Source organism: Macadamia integrifolia, chromosome 3, assembly GCF_013358625.1.
Source record: "Macadamia integrifolia cultivar HAES 741 chromosome 3, SCU_Mint_v3, whole genome shotgun sequence".
Classification (NCBI taxonomy): Eukaryota; Viridiplantae; Streptophyta; class Magnoliopsida; order Proteales; family Proteaceae; genus Macadamia; species Macadamia integrifolia.
In genome coordinates this window covers 5,353,086-5,368,039 of record NC_056559.1, presented here as the reverse complement: position 1 = coordinate 5,368,039, position 14,954 = coordinate 5,353,086, and the positions used below count along the sequence as shown (strand labels likewise).

Genomic DNA, 14,954 nt, shown 5'->3' with positions numbered 1-14,954 from the left:
AAAAAAAAAAAAAGGGCTAAATATTAAAGACAACAAATAAAAGTTCAAGGGTTTTATTTAGTTATAGATCAAATCTATAGTCTATGAATATTATCTAATAGGAAAAAAAAAGATTCAAAAAATTTTCACATGATTGGGCATAAGTAAAATCTCAAATTGACTCGTACCTTGTTTGATCATTTCTTAAACTTCAACAAGTCTTCATGATGTGTGAAAATCATCTGCAGCAGCTGCATTGGTGCAATGAACATTGGATGACTGAGAGTCCCTTGGAATGCATGTTCAAATGCTCTCAGTCGTCCGATACTCACCACACACTACACCGCTCACTGCGGAGGATGTGAACTCCTTCATAATTCATGAGTCCTGACCCAGTTTCATGCTTTTCTTTACTTTGACTCCGAGTCATGGAGACCGGGTTTTTAGACCATGCCAATTGCCAATGGTAAATCAAAAAATGGAAACAGAAACGTGGACACCGGTGTCTCCAGTTCATAAAGTCTACATAAGCAAACGGCAGAAAACGGTTTATTCTCAGCCACAAAATCGTTGCCTTCCAATAACAATATGCCACGTCTACTGCAACGAATCCAATGCTACCCTTCGTAATTAACGGCCGTTAATGACTTACCTAAAGCATCTTCTGATCCTTTGTCTCGAAGAGCGGAAGAAATGATAGAACAGAAGGTGGACCCCCAACGACTGTCCATTGTCCAATTGTGAAGATCGGACGGCTGGTAAACGCCAACCGCATTGATCCATTAACAAAACGCAACGTCATCCGGGCAACCAGAAGAGTATCCATTGGGGAATAGACACGTGTCAGTAATATCACCTGTCCGACAGCTACGAAGGTGACTGGATAACCTGGTACTTCGGTTGCCAATCATATTAAATTTGAGTTGCCTTTCTCTTCTCCGATCTTCCTTTCTTTTTCATTCTTCAAAGCATTGGTTTCTGCGTCTCTCCTTCTCTCTCTCTGTTTCTCTATCTATCATTTTATCTATATCTTTCTCCACTTTTGTCTTCCAGAGATCTTTCTAGGGTTTCTTCTTCGACGTCTGACAATAGGATGCGGGCAAGTTCATATTATCTCTGTCGCAGATCCCTTTGAATCTGGTGTTTGAAGGCTGTCGTCTTCTGCTACGGCTGCAATTTTAGAAGATCTTTGTTTTGCGTGATTTTGGTGAATTTTCAGGTTTTTCTCTCTCTCTTAAGTTACAGGGTTTGCTTGGTTATTTTGAATTGTGTACGTTGGATCCGTTTAATATTTGATTGATTAATTCATTGTTGGAATTCGTGATCTCTGAATTTTGGGTATTAGAGGGGGAATTGGTGTGATGAGCATATAAATGTTTCTTCGTGAAGTTAAGAACTTTTTCTTTGGAGATTACTTGATCTGGTGGAATGGAAGGATATGGTGTTTATGGCATTTGTACCTGTAACCACCTCCCTTCTGGGTTGAACGATTCAATGTTGGGATCTCCAGGATTGGATGCTTATTTGTTTATGTTTTATGAACGAGATTTTCCACGGCTATTCGATATCATAAGTTAATTGAATTTCAAGGAATTAAGGTTGAAGTGCTTAGGCTTGTTTTGGAAGCAATTCTTCTCTCCAGTCTTAACGGCGGTGAAGTTCGGTGATTGAGGCCTTTGTGGTTGGGGGAATATAAAATATAACAGTTGTTTAAGATTACAAGGTTCAACAAAGGTCGTCGGGTTTGGAGTTTGCTTGAAGGAAGTGAATGTTTTGGGAAGAAACATGGCTGCAGGGCCTGATCTTTCGCCCCCATTTACCGTATTAGAAGGAGGGTACAGTAATGACAATGCTTCTTCCATGGAAGATGAGAATTCCGAGATTTCAGACAGCTTGAAACAAATGAAGACTGGGAAACCCCCACGCCATCTCTCAGTTATGCGGCATTGTATTAGCTCTGCTCGGTTGGCCACATCTGAATTGGTGAGTTGCCATGCTATTCTAAAACTTGTGTCCTCCCTCCCTCCCTACCCACTCCTCATTTCTAATAATTCCTTCATGTTTAATTTAAGACGAATCCTGTCTTGTCCATTTAATATATCTCTGGCTATGTTTTGACTCTTATTAGCAATTACTTTGAAAATGGTTGAAAGTAACATTTCTTTTTCAACCTTCTCTCCAGGAGCTCAATACAGGTGTTGTTGGACTAAAGTCACCAACAGAAGGAAAATCTGGGTTTTTACCCGTATTTCGTTCGGGAAGCTGTTCTGAGATTGGACCAAAACAGTACATGGAGGATGAACATATCTGTATAGATAATCTTGTTGAATATCTTGGTGCGAACATAAACCTCCCTTCTCCAGGAGGTTTCTACGGGGTAATTGATGACTATTATTACAGATTGAGGCATAATAGGCATTCATCCTTATCTGCTAGTACTTTTAAATTAAGTCATGCATTTTTAATGATTTTTTTAGTAAGCAGAACAATCTCAGTATAGTGGTATTAATTCCCTACATGCTAGTTTATCAGGGGGATGGATTCCTCCTGTATTGGATGCTTTGCTAAAATGCCCCAACCAGATGATTTAACATCCAAAAAGGGTCCGTCTCCTTCACCATTTGGAATGGCTTCATTGATTGTCCAGATATAGATTACTCATTTAATAGTTTAAGAATATATACACCATTTGAATGTGGGCCACATCCAATCCAAGAAGCATACCATTAAGTTCTGATGGAGAGCATGTACTGGGGGAGCCCTTATATGTCCTTCTGCCTTGCAATCTTCTTTTAATGGTATCATTCAATCATTTTCTTTCATGTAAGCAAAGTTTCGGTGGTTTCATTTGACAGGTGTTCGATGGGCATGGTGGTTCAGATGCAGCATCATTCATCCAAAAAAACATTCTTAAATTTATAATTGAAGACTCCCACTTCCCCTCTTGCATAGAGATGGCCATTAAGAGTGCTTTTTTGAAAGCTGATCATGCTTTTGCTGATGCCTCTACTCTTGACAGCTCCTCTGGAACCACAGCTCTAACTGCTCTTATTTTTGGAAGGTAAGGAATAGGCCTGATTTCCAGTTTAAAATGCTATTTTCCATGCCCCTCACCAAAAAAAAAGAGACGCACATACACCGAAGAAGAATAACATGAGGTTTTCAGTTTCTTGTTCCCACAAAGTTTACATAGAAAATGTACTCATTTGTGGGGATTTTGGTGAAAGTCAGCTTGAAATGAATAATTGAACTTTGATGCTGGTGATGCAAAAACTAACATTGTAAGTGTAGTATACATCCATATGCAGAAATGGCAACAATAACAAGAAGATGGGTCCTACCATAAGCCGCAGATTCATCCTGATGAACATATCCTTTATGAGGAGTTTTGTTTATTTAGGCAACTAAAAATAAGCAATCTTTCTTGGCATTGCAATGCATGTAGCATGTGTGCTGCAGGCTTGAACCATCAGTGGATGGTTGTAAGAAACGTTCTTCTATTACTTGCCTGTCATTACCATCGAATGCAGGCTATATGTTTTGCCCTATTTTCCAACATTAGAGCTGGGTTGGACAACTAATTGGGGCATGAAAATTGGCTTTTCTATTCATCGTTCAGGTTGTTGAGTTATTGCTCCCTGCTTGTGAGGCAGGAGTTCAGTCTCGAAGCAGGGATGTTGGTTAGACATGCAACGTGTCAACTTTTAATTGTTGGCTTTTTTGTGCCTAACAGGCTAACACATACAATTACCTGTGCAGGAACTTGCTAATTGCCAATGCTGGGGATTGCCGAGCTGTGTTGGGTAAACGTGGAAGAGCAATTGAGCTCTCCAAAGATCACAAACCAAATTGTACATCTGAAAGACTAAGAATTGAGAAACTGGGTGGTGTTGTGTATGATGGGTATCTTAATGGCCAATTGTCAGTGGCACGAGCCCTCGGCGACTGGCACATGAAGGGCTCCAAGGGGTCAGCATGCCCCTTAAGTGCAGAGCCAGAGTTGCAGGAGACCATCCTGAGTGAGGAAGACGAGTTCCTCATAATGGGCTGTGATGGGCTTTGGGATGTGATGAGCAGCCAGTGTGCAGTAACGATAGCAAGAAAGGAGTTGATGCTCCATAATGATCCTGTGAGATGCTCAAGGGAGCTGGTGAGGGAGGCACTAAAGCGCCAGACGTGTGATAATCTGACGGTGCTTGTGATCTGTTTCTCTCCAGAGCCACCACCTCGGATAGAGATCCCTAAATCGCGGGTGCGGCGGAGTATATCGGCTGAAGGGCTGAATTTTCTGAAGGGTGTTTTGGATAGTAACGAGTGACGAAAGAGAGCAATGCTTGGCGGCCTGTATAAAATTTTAAAGAAGGGGAATGGAAGAGGATTTGCAGTTCCGCCACTGGTGGTGGAGTTGGGTCGACAAATATGGAAAATTTTCAAGGCTGCTATGCTCCTTGGCCCGGGCTGTAAGTTTGTAAGTCTTCAGCCTCATTCATTCAGGGGAATAAAGAGATTATTTCTGATGTAATACATTTTTTTAATTCAGAAAAAGCCTGTACATCTGAATCAAGTTAATTTCTTTATAGAAATCAATTGAAAGGCCTAAGCTATTTCATTGTGGTTTCTTGTTTTTCCAAACAGGTTTATGTTTCTATCCTCTGCGCCTCAATGCAAGCTAGAAGAGCTGGTGTCTGATATGTCATTGGATTCTATACGCTGTTGACAGATTGGTAGTGTTGTACCATGTTCTTACAAAATTAATATTCCATCTTTGAAAGTCTTCAAATAATAATACTATTCTCAAATCTGTATCTTACCCTTCCCTTTTTTTTCTTGTTTATTTTTTCCTGGTGGTAAAGGCACGCTGTTTGCCTCATCCTTGTAAGTTAAATCAGAAATGCTTCTTTAATTTTTTATGGATGGAGCAGTTTTCCACTTTTCCTGGACAGAATCCGTAGGGGGCTGTAATTTGGTGGACAATTAGGCTTTAAGAGTTTAATACATGATCAATCCAGACCATTTCTTATTGTATACAGTGGCTGGAGTTGCCGTTAGCCATATCACTATCCTTCCACATTGCACTGGTAGGTTTATGGCCTAAAGTTGCCTATGGATGGATCATTCAAGAATACTGTACTTTTTTTTTTTCTTTTAGTGCTAAAACTTTTTCTTTTTTTATTTTGATAATAGTCCTTTCTATGCATTAAAATATATCATTTAAGTTCCTAGGAGAATTAGCATGATCTCAAGAAGTAACTCTTTTAGTTTCACCAAAAAAAGATCATCAATGCTGTTAAGAAAGAGAAATGCCTGCAACTTCCCTTCTAACGTATGATTTATAAAATTTCTATTTAACCCCTAAAATTGGTACCATTAATTGCTAGATCCTATCAACTCGTCTCTTTGTGTAACAAATTCGTCTCTTTGGTTGTTACACATACTCTCCCCCCCCCCCCCTTCCCCTTCCCCTTCCCCTTCCCCTTCCCCCTTCCTTTTAAAGCAGATGATTCTTTTGAATTCTTTACAGTTAACTGTCTTGTGGGTTCTACTATTTGAGGTATTCCTTCATTGTGGACATTGATGGAGAGAGGATGAAGATCATAATAATGGTAGAATTTTTTTCTTCCTATACAAGGGAGTGTTAATGACTGACAAGGCATAGGTTATCCTTCATCCATGGTTGTGAAAACCTTTCTTCCCAAATTTAGGACTTGAGGCCTAGATTGTTGCTTATATAAGTGGACTCTTTTATACATTTGGTTCTTTTGTTAATAAAAATGATTCTTTGAGAAATAGGACCAAGAGAAATTGTCTAATACACATTTCAATAAATTTTGATATTAAGGTAGCATGAAAATGTATATCTCAAGAAAGTATTCCCTTGCATGCCATCGTCCAAAATGTGAAACTCATAATTCAGATTTTCCTTGTTAGAGTATTCCATCTTTATTAATGCCCAAGAACACTTTAAGATGTCCATCCAAAATTTCCTTACAGTCCATGCCTATATTTGAAGAATCTCTTTAAGTATTAAAGTGTTGATCTGATTTGAGGGCCAACTTTTAAGACTTTTTTGTTACTAGGATCTTGACCTGACCTGTCACTTTATATAGGTTTATGCTCCACACACAATTGTTTTGTACCAACTGTAGTATAAGCCAAGTGGCATTTTAAGTTGTGGTCCATAGTTTTGCACCAAGACCTCATCTTTTTCTTTACTTACGTGCCAAGCATGTGATCAATGCGGGGAAATTATATCCATCAATGGTAATAGATATCTAATCGATTGTACAAGGTCGATAGTACTTTCATATTGCTTTCTACGACACCTAATGGGAGACCATGGAAGGTTTTGGTCAAAGGATGACCATTGTTGAAGGAAAACCGCATAAAAAGGTTTTATCTTTATTCCATGTATGAATATACTGTTACATGCAATGGTTTTTGGTCACCTTTAAAATAAACTTTTCATCCACCATGATGTGACTCTAATTGTAGACATGTGAGTTTTATAGAGGTCAATATACCCAAGTTTTCAGGTATAAAAATCGAATTCACATTGTTAGTATCATCGATACCATATCAATGGCATCGAAACAGGGCAGGACAAAATAGTAGAAAGAAACTATTTTGATATCGTAGGCACAAAAATATTTGGTCAGGTTGAATAATATATATATATATATATATATAAAAGTAATACGATCAAATAATGCATGTATCAAGGATAATGCACTAATAGAATTCAAAGGTCCATGAAATTGAAATTTAAATTTAAATCAGGCCTAAATTCATGAATATACCTTTCTCAAGTCCAATCCAAAGGTCCAAACAACTTCCAATCAACGGACTACAACTTCATATATTCATATAATTAGGAGTTATTGCCCACCATTACCATTACATTGTATTCTCTCTCTCTCTCTCCCTCTCTCACACACACACACAGACACCTGTTTTAAAATTTCAAACAAGAGGGTCCTAGACTTTCTAGTTTAGCTTTCTTGGAATTTGCTCAGGGGCGCCACACCAGAGTCCCATACACCAAAGGGCGCAGGTCATGTGGGCTCGCTTATCTTGCTCTGTGCCTTTCTAAGGACTCCATTTTGGCTTCTTGCAGCCATGGCCATGCCTAGAAAACATTCATTTCCAAATATTTTTTTTTCAGGGGATGACTGATACGTCGCCATCGTCATATACATTAACACAGTCCTGTCTTCTGTCTTCTTCTTCCTTATGCTTTTACCCATTCTTACTCTTCTTACAAGCCCACGGGTACATCAGGTACATGTACTCTTCCATCCAAATTTCATCTACTTGCTTCCACGGTTCCACCACCCCCGGGATTTCACCATTGCCAAAAATTTCATGGACGGAAGGACCCATATCAGCACTAGCGCTTTTTTAATTAATTAATTAATTTTTTATATTTCCTAGGTTCCTCTGCCTCTTTTGCCCCGCTAAATTTGTTATTCCCACTCAGCCATGCCAGTCGAAGCCCCACATTGTGATTTTCATTTGAAGCCTCACTATTTTTCAGATGCAATTTGTAAGTTGTAACCCGACTCTCCATCAACTTCATTCTGTTTCCTTCTTTGCTGGGTCCGCTCTCTTCTTCCTAATGGACTGTGATCACTTTCTGCGTTTCACAGGTGATTTTGTGTTTTCGGTATATTTGTCTTTTGGGCTGTTCTTCTTCTTCTTATTATTATTATTATTATTTCACACTTCAGAAATTGGAATCAAGTAGAATTCTGGAACTTTTTTAGATTAACGGATCCTATCTTTATTCTAAATGGAAATAGGGCGATAATTTGCTCTTGTACTTGTTGGGTGTTGGTTTTCATTTTTGGGTTTCAACTTTTTGATTACAACTTATTTTAGGATTCCAATGGTGTTGTATCTTGCCTATCCCAGCAAAATTTTGCTTTTACTGAGTTTGGCTTTTCAAATTTCTTATTCTTTCCCATTTAATGGAGGTTTGATTTAGGGTTTATCGTTTGTTTTAAGTTCTGAGAACCTTATTCATCTTCTGCTCTTGGAGGATGGATGACTGGTTGTTGACTCTTATGTCTAACTACGTCTATAAAGCTATTGAATTCTGGGTTTCAATCACTGATCTCATTCTGGAAACTGTTTTCGTTTTCATATCTGAGACAGGGGGCATTTAATGTCTGTGTTGGCATAGACTTCACCATGACTATGGTTTGGATTCTATTATCACTGGTTTTCTCTTTTGGGTCGCTATCAACTGGGGTTGGCCTGAACATTTCTTCAAGACCACCTGTTGTGCATCTTGGAGCTATTTTGACCCTGGATTCTATCGTAGGAAAAGTTGCAAAGGTTGCATTAGAGGCTGCAGTGGAAGATGTAAATGCCAATCACAGCATTCTTCATGGAACAAAACTGGTCCTCACGATGCAGGATTCCAATCATAGTGGATTTCTTGGTATTGTTGAGGGTAAGTTTTTCTACAGCATCTTTTGATTGTTCTCTTTGGATGCCCAATTGGATTCTAACAGTAGCACCTAAAAGCCTGTGAATCTCAGTAAGGTAATATAAATCTTATGTATGCAAATTGATTGTCTGACTACAGCTTTACAGTTTATGGAGACTGGTATCATGGCCATTATAGGTCCTCAATCTTCGGTTTTAGCTCATGTGATCACTCATGTTGCAAATGAACTCCAAGTACCTCTCGTATCCTTTGCAGCGACCGACCCTACACTCTCTTCACTTCAATACCCTTTTTTTGTAAGAGCTGTGCAAAATGATCTGTTCCAGATGGCTGCAGTTGCCGAGATGGTTGACTACTACAATTGGAGAGAAGTAACTGCTATCTTCATTGATGATGATCATGGGAGAAATGGGGTAGCAGCATTGGGGGATCAACTTGCTGAGAGACATTGTAAGATCTCTTATAAAGCAGCTATGAGCCCTCAGGTGACCCAAGATGACATTGCCAATGTACTGGCTAATGTAGCAATGATGGAATCACGGGTTCTTATTCTACACACTTATCCTGAATATGGTCTCAAGGTATTTGACTTGGCCCATAATCTCGGAATGACAGGAGCTGGATATGTTTGGATAGCTACCAGTTGGCTCTCTACCGTCTTAGATACTAATTTATCCCTCCCTTCAGTTTCCATGAATTCGATCCAAGGAGTTATCACTTTGCGTCAGCATACACCAGACTCGGAACAGAAAATAAATTTTTTGTCTAGGTGGAGTAACTTGACCAGGGAAAATAAAAGTGCTCCTTTTGGGTTGAGTGCTTATGGTCTATATGCATATGATACTGTGTGGCTGCTAGCTCATGCAATTAATGCATTCTTTGATGAAGGTGGAACTATTTCATTTTCCAATGATCAGAGGCTGAAGGATGGGCATGGAGGGAATTTGCACCTTGAAGCAATGAAAATTTTTACTGAAGGGCAACTGTTTCTTAAGAACATTTTGCGGAGCAATCTGACAGGTCTTACTGGCCCTATTCAGTTTACTTCAGATGGTTCCCTCATTCACCCTGCCTATGATATCATCAATGTGATTGGCTCTGGTTTCCAGAGGATTGGGTACTGGTCTAACTATTCTGGTTTATCAGTTTTGCCTCCAGAAACGCTCTTCATGAACCCACCTAGCCGTTTGAGTTCCAATCAACAACTACACAGTGTAATCTGGCCTGGGAAAACAATGATGAGGCCACGTGGGTGGGTTTTACCAAATAATGGAAGGCAGTTAAGAATTGGAATCCCAAATCGAGTTAGTTATCCTGAATTTGTCTCACAAGCGAGAGGCAGTGATGTAGTTCAGGGATACTGCATAGATGTATTTACTGCTGCTCTAAACTTGTTACCATATGGCATTCCATATAGATTCATCCCATTTGGGGATGGTCATAAGAACCCAAACTACAATGATCTTGTCAATCTGATCGCAACAGATGTGAGTATGGAAATGAAGCTTTTTCCATGAACTTATAAATGTGCTCTATGTATATATATTTTTTTTAACTAATTGTCTGACCTCACTAGTTCTATGACCATTCTCTTCGTAGGTCTTTGATGCTGCCGTAGGGGATATTGCAATTGTCACAAGCCGTACAAGGATTGTGGATTTTACACAGCCATATATGGAATCTGGGCTAGTTGTGGTGGCACCTGCTACCATGTCAAACTCCAGTCAATGGGCTTTCCTACAGCCATTTACCCCAATGATGTGGTGTGTTACAGGTATATTTTTTCTTGTTATAGGAGCAGTTGTGTGGATTTTGGAGCACAGGACAAATGATGAGTTCCGGGGCCCGCCTAAAAAGCAACTTATCACCATTCTATGGTTAGTACCGTAGAGAATTTACCAATCTAATTTTAGCCTTTTAAATATAAGGTTTAAAATCATCATGAATGTTATCTTTCTTTTGTGCTTAATGCGAACCCAACTTCTTAGTGAGCATTAGGTTAATCTTCCTCCACCTGAGTATTTTGAATCAAATTAAGAATCCAAACATTTTTAATAACTAATGACGAGGCTTTCATGAACAATCTTTTGATGTTTTTACATGAGGATTTTTTTTTTTATCAAAACCAACAAAAGAAGCTTCAAGTTCAGTTCCAAACAGATTCTTAGTGTAAATTAGCTGAGTGTGATAATTTCATATAGATTAATGTCGTCTTCTAGCAGAAAATTATTCTCTTATGCAACTGATCAAATATAGTTTTTATGTTCCTATTCATTTTGTAATCCTGGTAACAGAAAATTCTATAGATTCCATAATATGAAACCATTTCGTAACATGCCGGAATTGCATCTTCCTATCCTCAATCCCCTGCATCTGATATTCCTGTGGTTATCACCTTGCAGGTTTAGTTTCTCAACTATGTTTTTCGCCCATAGTAAGTGAAAATGGCAGTGGTTTTTTAATCTTCCCCACCCCCACCTGGGTGAAAGTTTTTATGTCATTGCAATTTTGTATTTTCTGCAGGAGAGAATACTGTCAGCACCCTTGGTCGCCTAGTGCTTTTCATTTGGTTATTTGTGGTTCTTATAATCAATTCTAGTTACACTGCCAGCTTGACTTCAATCCTCACAGTGCAACAACTATCGTCACCCATCAAAGGGATCGAAAGTTTGATAGTAAGCAACGAGCCCATTGGCTTTGCACAGAGTTCTTATGCCGAAAACTATCTGAGTGAGATACTTAACATTCCCAAGTCAAGGCTTGTTCCTCTTGGCTCATCAGCAGAATATGAGCAAGCTCTCCAAGCTGGTCCCAAGAAGGGTGGTGTTGCTGCCGTGGTTGATGAGCGTGCATATGTTGAGCACTTCCTCTCAACTCGATGTAAATTCACAATTGCAGGCGAAGAGTTTACCAATTTTGGATGGGGATTTGTAAGTGTTTAAAAAATTTTAAATCTATATTTCATGCTTGTTAGGACAATAAATTGATTCTCTTTGTTTTACATTTACTTGCACATAAACACATCATTCAAGTAATACAAAGAAGCTAGTTAACTACATTGCGAAATATAAAAGATTGTTTACAGATAATAGGCTAACCTCATTAATGAAATGAAAAGGATGAGTCATTTTTTTTTTTCAAACAAAAGTCACAAAATAATTGAAAGATACAGAAACATGATATGCCAAATGTTAAATTTCATTTTGTTTATTATATCCACTACCAAGTCTTTTTTTTTTTTTGGTTAAATCATTTTTGAAGTGTTGAAATTTATGTAAAAATACTTTTCGTATGTGTGGGAATGTAGACATCAATTGTTTTATTGTTAAGAGAAATATTTTATGGATTTTTAATTATTTGATAATTATAGGCCTTCCTGAAGGACTCTCCTTTGGCAATTGATGTGTCATCTGCCATTCTGAAACTGTCCGAGAATGGGGACCTCCAAAGGATCCATGACAAGTGGTTGACGAGAAGGGCTTGCAATTCACGAGGGGCAATGCTTGAATCTGGTTCAGACCAGCTTCACCTTAGGAGCTTCTGGGGCCTCTATGCAATATGTGGATCTGCTTGCTTTCTAGCTCTCCTTGTATACTTCATATTGAAGGTACGTCAGTTCAGGCGACATTTTGGCAAAAAGCCCGATTCTTCTGATCAATCTAGGTCACGATCTACACGTCTCCAAACATTCCTGTCATTTGTTGATGAGAAGGAAGAGACAACAAAGGTCAGGTCTGAAAGAAGACGATCAGAAAGGTCCTTCCATACCAATAAAATGGAAGATGAATCAACAATTGTTTCCAAGAGAACGGATGGGGAAATATGTTTAGATGACAATATTTATGATGGCAATTAGCTCAATTATTAGTTTTGCCAGCCCGTACAGATTCTGTGTATGCAATCCAATTTGTACCCTGTTATGAAATTCCTGACTTGTACCACCGAAAAGGTAAAATAATTCCTGACTCGCAAGTTGGAATTATCATTAGCATCCAGGAAGATGTCATTAGTTTTGGGTCCCGATTGACATTGAGAGGGGGGTGAATCATTGTGTCAAATATTTTTACACTTTCCAACTGTACCCCTGATGTGGCAATCACTATTTGCACTTCAATAGCACAGTCTATTGATGTTGCCCAGAGTTACTATATATACTGCTGATCATTCTTACTGTTGCATGAAACTTACTCACATAACCTGTATTGCTGCCCAGAGCTGTCTCATAAACCTCACACGGTAATCACTGTCACATACATACATAGTCGTATGCACATCCACACTGCACCACCAAGTGATCAGGTCTACCAGATGTACACACGCATTCTGCAGCCAAGCACTCCAATCCACAATACAAATACGAGCATATACATCCACAACACAAGAAATACGTGCTTAGGCCAGTTGCCTAAATGCACGGAGTAATGTCCACTGTCGGGCTCAGCATTTACTCAATACTAATTATGACTGCACCCACAGCCAAGGGAACACATTTCTAGTTTCCACCAATGACATACAATGGCTAGGTCTTTACCCTAGTTTTTTCAGAATGATCTGAGAGGCCGCACCCACGGTAAATAGGTTTAGGTAGTTGTACCTACCAAGGAACACATAGCCCCTGTGTCTAGCACTCACTGAACACCAATAAAATAAAGTTGGGCTTATAATAATGCCCTATAGTGAAGCATTCATACATGAAAATTTTCCCCAAATAGACTATAACAATCACTTAGGCATTTTATCAAACATCTTGCCTGCAATGATTTTTAATAATGGAAATTTAGCAAAAGTGATGTTACCTTGGCAAGGAGTAACCGTAGGAGATGCAATAATGTCAATCTCCACTTGATGCGGACCACAACCACGTTGTCTCGGTGCCACCAATGCTTCAACCCCGGTTGGCACTTGGGTTTCTTGAAGCAACTCACAAGAACCAAATTCTAGGTTCTTCTTCTTCTTCTTTCTTTCTTTCTTTTCTCCTTGTCTTTACTTTCATGGAGTAATAACGACATTCACATTCACATTCACATTCACACACACACACACAAAGAGAGGAAAAAACTTCTTCTCTATTTCCCTCTTCTTCTCTTCTCTTCTATTTTCTTTTCTTTTCTCTTGGCAACAACCAATAGAACTTGCTACCTTGGTTTCCAGCAACTTCCTGAGCCTCTAATGGGGGTTATGGATGAAGTGCAAGAGGATGGAAGTCTTTCATTCATACCCTTAGCCTTCCACGAGCTTCAACTCGTTTTTCCGACCACCTCAGCAATCCCTCTACCTGATTTCTTCCCTCTGATGTGTAGAGCTCGGAGAGATGAAGAATCTCCAACTTGAATCACTCAAATCGGAGTTAAGATGAGGGAGATATGGCCATTTGAAATTGGACCAACCAGAACACTCAAAATGGAATCTTCGGAGGTTGGCGTAGGCTACGCCGGCTGCGTACGCAACGGGGGCGAAATCTGGGCCATCGGATTAATCCAAATCCACTTTTAATCTCAGCCGTTAAATTATTCAAACGGCTAATAAATATTGACCGTAAGATTAGAATAATTGAGTCAACTAATGATGTCAGCGTGATGCAAGCGCTGACATCGTCATATATGTTGTCGATGAGCCATTGGGTACGTCAGCACAAAATACGGTGGTTGTCGACTATCTCTCATGATGGCTGAAATAGATTACAGCCGTTGGATCACGATCTTTAGATCTAGCATAATCTAGATCTCATGAGATTAAATTAAATGGCATCTATCTGTAGCCCTTTTTGCACATGCGTAACACTATAGTAAAAATATCAGGTGAAGCACCAAACCATTATATATAATACACTTCACCAATGAGAAGCCTCGGATAGGCATCTTCAACCCAAACTCTTGCATAACCGTCAGATCTGAATCTTACCGACGTGGCTCAATCTGAACCGTGTATTAAGGATCCCTCTGATTCTCTTATATACACATAAGCCCCTGCTTGTATAACCTTTAATGCCAAAAACCCCTTGTCAACTCAGACCTTTAAAACCTTGAAATTACATAAAAGCCCTTTAAATTTCAAAAATAAATTCTAAAAAATCCACCCAACACCGAAAGTAGCCAATGGATTTTCGGTTTGAATTTTTAAACTGACTTTACGGAAACATTTATAACTTTTTCATACGATATTCGATCGAGATGAAACGAAGTGCGTTGGAATCGTAACTAGATTCTCTACGACTTTTCAGAAGACTCAATCATCTGAATCATCCATGTAAAAAGACCAAAATGCCCCTACACATTTCTAATGACGTATCTTTCTCATACGGCATTGGAACGCGATGAAATCAGAACCATTGGAAAGATTGTATTTTTTTGTATTGTTACATGTAGAACACTTCCTTTAAAAAATTCATCTTCAATGCCGAAACTGCCCTCGACTGCCACAAATGTCGTAACTTCTTCATACAGTATCGGAATGTGACGAAATCAAATGCACTGGACTAGGTATATTACAATCTATCTTTTTCATGAAGAACCGATTTTCCAAA

General features: G+C 39.0%; 2 protein-coding genes across 3 annotated transcripts in view; both read left to right on the top strand.

Annotated features, from left to right (window-relative positions):
* Positions 1–12,609, top strand: part of LOC122073726 — a 49,442-nt gene extending 36,833 nt beyond the window's left edge. The window contains exons 23-33 of the mRNA XM_042638351.1: positions 1,686–1,962; positions 2,162–2,356; positions 2,835–3,040; positions 3,599–3,659; positions 3,713–4,231; positions 8,134–8,434; positions 8,570–9,918; positions 10,031–10,308; positions 10,834–10,865; positions 10,955–11,361; positions 11,802–12,609. Of these exons, the coding sequence (XP_042494285.1) occupies positions 1,686–1,962; positions 2,162–2,356; positions 2,835–3,040; positions 3,599–3,659; positions 3,713–4,231; positions 8,134–8,434; positions 8,570–9,918; positions 10,031–10,308; positions 10,834–10,865; positions 10,955–11,361; positions 11,802–12,287 (4,111 nt within the window). The 3' untranslated portion in view covers positions 12,288–12,609. The remainder of the gene's footprint in view (positions 1–1,685; positions 1,963–2,161; positions 2,357–2,834; positions 3,041–3,598; positions 3,660–3,712; positions 4,232–8,133; positions 8,435–8,569; positions 9,919–10,030; positions 10,309–10,833; positions 10,866–10,954; positions 11,362–11,801) is intronic.
* On the top strand, positions 933–4,908 carry LOC122074888 (probable protein phosphatase 2C 27). 2 transcript variants are annotated; one of them, XR_006139077.1, is made up of 5 exons: positions 933–1,962; positions 2,162–2,356; positions 2,835–3,040; positions 3,739–4,447; positions 4,615–4,908. XR_006139077.1 is itself a non-coding variant. In XM_042639875.1 (4 exons), exons 1-4 carry the CDS (start codon positions 1,765–1,767, stop codon positions 4,295–4,297), a joined length of 1,158 nt encoding a protein of 385 aa, XP_042495809.1. In that variant the 5' UTR covers positions 933–1,764; the 3' UTR covers positions 4,298–4,596. The 2 variants fall into 2 exon arrangements, 1 of the variants encoding a protein (XP_042495809.1); XM_042639875.1 differs by lacking the exon at positions 4,615–4,908 and having other exon boundaries at positions 3,739–4,596.
* Positions 12,610–14,954: the final 2,345 nt, after the last annotated feature.